The sequence below is a fragment of the Psammomys obesus genome, unplaced genomic scaffold, assembly GCF_907164565.1.
Source record: "Psammomys obesus unplaced genomic scaffold, mPsaObe1.curated_primary_1811, whole genome shotgun sequence".
NCBI lineage: Eukaryota > Metazoa > Chordata > Mammalia > Rodentia > Muridae > Psammomys > Psammomys obesus.
The window spans coordinates 1,737,791-1,742,788 of NW_026592890.1; the positions used below are offsets into that span (position 1 = coordinate 1,737,791).

General features: G+C 43.3%; 1 protein-coding gene across 8 annotated transcripts in view; it reads right to left on the reverse strand.

The window, feature by feature from the left end:
• The window catches only part of Syne1 (spectrin repeat containing nuclear envelope protein 1), a 461,163-nt gene that overhangs the window by 101,618 nt on the left and 354,547 nt on the right, over positions 1–4,998 (reverse strand). For all 8 annotated transcript variants that reach the window (XM_055615901.1, XM_055615897.1, XM_055615895.1 and 5 more), the window contains 3 exons: positions 3,114–3,287; positions 1,135–1,266; positions 542–738 (listed from right to left, as the gene is read on the reverse strand). In XM_055615901.1, coding sequence (XP_055471876.1) covers positions 542–738; positions 1,135–1,266; positions 3,114–3,287 — 503 coding nt within the window. The remainder of the gene's footprint in view (positions 1–541; positions 739–1,134; positions 1,267–3,113; positions 3,288–4,998) is intronic.

Here is a 4,998-nt window from a genome sequence, read left to right on the forward strand (position 1 = left end):
ACACGCGCACACACACACACACACACACACATATGTGTGCACGCACACATGCACAAACGAGCGCGTGCACACGCGCTTACTTCCTGGCAGCTATAAGGTGAGCTGTCTGTTCCTGACACTACGCTATTCTGCTCCAGGACCCAGAACAGTAGAGCAGGATGACCTTGGCCTGAAACCTCTGAAACGTGAACCACGATATATATTCCTTCTGATAAATTGTTTTTCCCAGCTGTCAGTCACAGCAATAAAAATCTAACATGTTTCCCGTGGCCCTGGAGACGGAATCTCTTACTCAGCATTCCCCCTGTCTCCAAGACTTTGCAGCAACTAGACAATGGTGGGGGGGGGGGGAGCACAAAGCCAGCTGCATGGCGCGCTGCTCTCTGCAGTTTTACTAAGAATCCCACTGGGAACCCTCTAGTTGTCTTGGTTTTCTAAACTCTGCCATGTACTAAATGTGCTTATCTTTTCCAGCATCTACTAGTCTTAGTAACACAGCACAGAACATACCAAAACACAAAGCAAATACCCATCCTGTTACCTGGTCCAGTGTTTCAATATGGTCTCCAGTCTGTGCAGCTCCTTGGACACTCTGCTGGTATTACTGAGCCAGCGCTCTCCGAGCTGATTTAGTTGACTGTCCAGATCAGAGCAGCTGACAGACATCAAAAGTCGCTTTCCATCATCTAACACTTGATATAGTTTGGGCTGGTATTCGTTAAGGCTGGATTTTAAATGCTAAAATGGTCAATGAAATTGGGTTAAGAGATTGACTTGGTGCAGTTTTGCATTATAATTCCTTTGATATTTATAACACTGGCACTACCTGCTTCCAAACAAACTATCTTCACTCTGGACCTCTGAAAACTTGAACATGTATTCATCAAAATATAAATGTTCTCTTTAGATAGAAGGAAAAAGATACAGGAAGTAGAAGATGGGGTTAAAATTCATTACATAGTATATGAAACAATAAAAAATAATACAAATATATACTATAAATAATACAAATACAATCTATGTTCATCTGTGAATTTCAGCAACTTTAAAGAACTGTACAGAATTAAAAATTACTGGTAAATTTCTAAAGGAAATGTGATCTTTTCAGTGCAAAGACACCCTTGGAGTCCAGACCTGATAGAGACTTGTCCTTTCCACAAGCCTGTCTTCACTCTCCTCCACCAGGCCCACACTTGGGATGCTGTTTTCCACCACCTCCAGCTGTCTGCTGAGCTCCTGGCGATTCTCATCCAGATGGGACCACATCTACAAACACAACAGTAAGTACCTTAATCCCAGCACTAGAGAGGCCAGCAAGAAGATCACAAGTTTAAGGACAGCCTGGGCTATTAGCAACAAATAGAAAGACAAAGCAAAATCAAGTAACCAACATATAAAGAGAATAGCATTCCTCCATGTGAGGAAAATTCACTTGCCAGATTCTGATTCAAGTAATGTTTAGCTGCCGTTTGGTTTTGGGAAATGAATGATGGCTCTAAAGCAACTGATGCAATGATGATCCTCAAAAATGTGCAGGCCTCTCTCTCTCTCTCTCTCTCTCTCTCTCTCTCGTGTGTGTGTGTGAATAAAATGAGGTCATGAAATGAAGAATTGAGGGACAAGGGAGGAGTTGGAGGGGTGAAAAAATATAATTACAGCATTCATGTATAAAATCTTGAAAAGCTTTTTAAGAGTTTAAGGGGGGGCAAATATAACGCCTAAGACTTTTAAGGGAAATGGGAAGATTATGGAAACTGGGCCAGTTTAGGGCAACTGATGTAGTTATTAATCAAAGAAAGGAACTGGCCTACCTGCAATTCACACAGGGTTCTGAGGCTAATTCCTTAGCCTCGACAGAGTACCTATGTGGTATTCAAAGTTATATATTTGTGGTGAAGCTAAGACTCAACCCAAGACTCTGAATGCGTCTAGAGCATTGGCTTGCAAACTCTTTCTACAATAGACCAAGTGGCCTATTAACTAAGTGGTATTTACTAAGCAGTAAATTAGTAATATTTACAGCTTTGTGGATTATTTAGTATTTATTGCAACTAGTGTTGTCTGCCCACTGCATGAAGTCAGTTGTAGACTGACAAGAAAACCAATAAAACCATTATGTCCAAATAACCTTTACAAAACACAGGCTACATTTGGCCCAGGGGCCAACTCCTCTTCCAGAATCTGGGCCCTGTTAATAAGCAGCACCCTTTTCTGATTGTCTGTAAGATCTGGTATTTAAAAGGCCGCTTCCTTGTAGAGACAGCATCCCATTCCTCATTGTTTCCTTATTGCCTCACTGGGCCATGATATCACTGAGGGCAGTCCTGGGAACATTTTTGTGTTTCCCTTGCCTGGGAGTCTGGTGGCAACTTGATAAATGCTAAATAAATAAATACTTGATTTCTTCACTTATGACGAATAAGCAAATGCAAGTGAACAGAATGAGGGAACCGAATTTCTCAGGCAGAACAGCAAATTCCCAAATGGGACTAAAATCCTACCCATGGCAGCTATAACCTGAACCTGTATTTTACTATTTATTATTTCAGATCCGAGTTTCTGGGCTGCTGACACACTTTCCAATTTTAATGACATGCACACGTATGCAATGATATGTATATGGAAGCATACACTCACGTGGTCCAGGTGCCCACAGAGGAGTCACAGGCAATCATCACCAGCCTCCCGACTTGTGTCCTCTGTGAGAATACCAAGTACTCTTCCTAGCCACGAAGCCATCTCCCAGCCCTCTGGGTTGCTATTTTACAACAAATAAATCCTCCCAGACCATAGGATTTGAACCCAGATGGCTGTTACTGGCTTCTAGATTCCAATGACAGACAGGTCTTATCACAAGAGCAACTGTATTGAGGACAGAGTCAGGGATAAATATTTTTAATGTTCTATACTCCTAATTAGGTTTTTGGCTTGAAGCCCAAACCTACAAGATTCTAAGGTTAGGATTCACTCAGCTGACTCACAATATAAGTGTATCACATACCAAATACAAAGGGAACATAACCACCCAAAGCCATAGGAAATTATAATTCTAAACGAGGAAGCCCATTTAGCTCCATTTTGCAACCAGAAAGATGGCCGATGGGTGGTCTCACCTCTAAAACGTACTCAAGCTCCACACCTCTCCTGTGAGCCTGCTTCAGCACGGCAGATGCCTGCGCCATGCGCTCTGTGTGCAGCTGAGTCTCCTTCACGGCTGCAAAGCCAATAATCTTTCGGAAGAGTATTTCAGTCAGAATCACATGAGATTCCAGCCCCTGGAAGTACTCCTGTAAGTTTGGGCAGGCAGAAAGAGGTCAGCAGCCCATTCAGACATCAGCTGTAGATTAAGAGCTCCTTCACCCACGACAGAACACAGTCAACACAGAGGGCAGACCACTCCACCTCCCGACAGCCCCGTCCCGGCTGAACCCCCTTAACTCAGGCGCCATATGCTTCCTACAGGGGGGTCCTGCAGAGTTGAGGCTCTGAGCTCCTAACTGGCCTTCCCTCATGACCCCGCTCAAATGATGTTGGCAAATTACTGTGCTTTAGATACAAGTCTTCAAAACAAAGCCCTTCATCTTCTGACACACCAGTATCTCCCTTCCAGGGCTGGGCTGAAGATCTGCTCTTTGAACTTACAGGCTATTTATTTGCCATGCTTATGGTGTATTACCCAGCATGGTTGGACACAGAATAGTTTGTTAACAATATTTTAAATTTCCCTTGTGTTTTACTTCCTTGTAGCAGAACTGTAGCCAGTGCATAAGCTTTTATTTTTGAAATACATTCTATATAAATAGATCCCAGAAGATGGATATGAGCCCTATTCTATCCCATTTCCTATGCCCAGGACCATGGATTCAAGGGACTGGAAATGGATAGTAACAGCTGACATTGAGTTCTTATTATTTTTTGGGGCCCCATAAACTCTTCCCAATTCTTGCCATCCTTATGACAACTCTGAAACTCTGTGAAATACTTTAAGATCTCATTTTATAGACAATAACATAGAGCCAGCCAGTCTGTAGAGCTGGCACAAGGCCACCAGTTAAGTAGAGCAGCGTTAGGGTTTTAATTCCTATCATATGGCTGTATCTTTGCTCCCCACCAACACTGCAGAGGTCTCCCTCGGAGCATGGACTGGACATTAGAGGGCAGATTCTTCACCGTCATCATCACCATCATCATAATTGTTTTCTTGCGCTGGGAGTGAAACCCAGGGCTCATGAGCGTTAGGCAACCGCTCTACCCCTGAGGTATGCCAGCAGCCTGTGTTGTTCACTGTTTACTCTAAGATAAAATCTCATGTATTCACTCCTGCTGAACTTGCTCTTTAGCCTAGGTAGACCTTGAACTTAAAATTGTTCCTGCTTCCACCTCCCAAGTAGCTGGGATTACCATACAAGCCTGTGACACCATGCCCAGTTTAGTCATTATTTTTAACCAATCATTGGTTGATGAAATAAATAATCAACTGTTGTGGTTGGAAAGGACCTATCAAACCCACCACGCACTGAGAGTCGTGTCTGCCTTCAACACAAGACTACCTCCCACTCTGGCCTTGGCAGCATTTCCCTTGGCCAGAGGGTCCCTCTGTGCAGCAGCAGTGGCAGCTGCAGCCTTTAGAGCTCTTTCCTAACTGAGAGCCATCTCTCTGTTAGTCCACTGCTCCTTGATCCTGGTTTCCCTTCTGGAATAACTCAGAGCGATCTTTTATTGCTATGGTCAGATTTGAGAAAAAACAGCTGTGAACTTTAAAGCAATGTTTTCATAGCCAAATGATAAGGTTTTCATAAATCACAAAGCTTTTTGGGCAGAAAACCTCTGGGGAAAAAAAAACTTATCAAAGAAAGTATAGTCCCCCTCCCTCCACAATTCTACCTTAATGGCCCACCAGGCTGGGAGGCTGAGTTTGTGGCCTGGTAAACTGCGTAGTCATTGCTAAAAATGTGTTATGTTAGGAGTGAGTGAGTATGTGTGTGTGTGTGTGTGTGT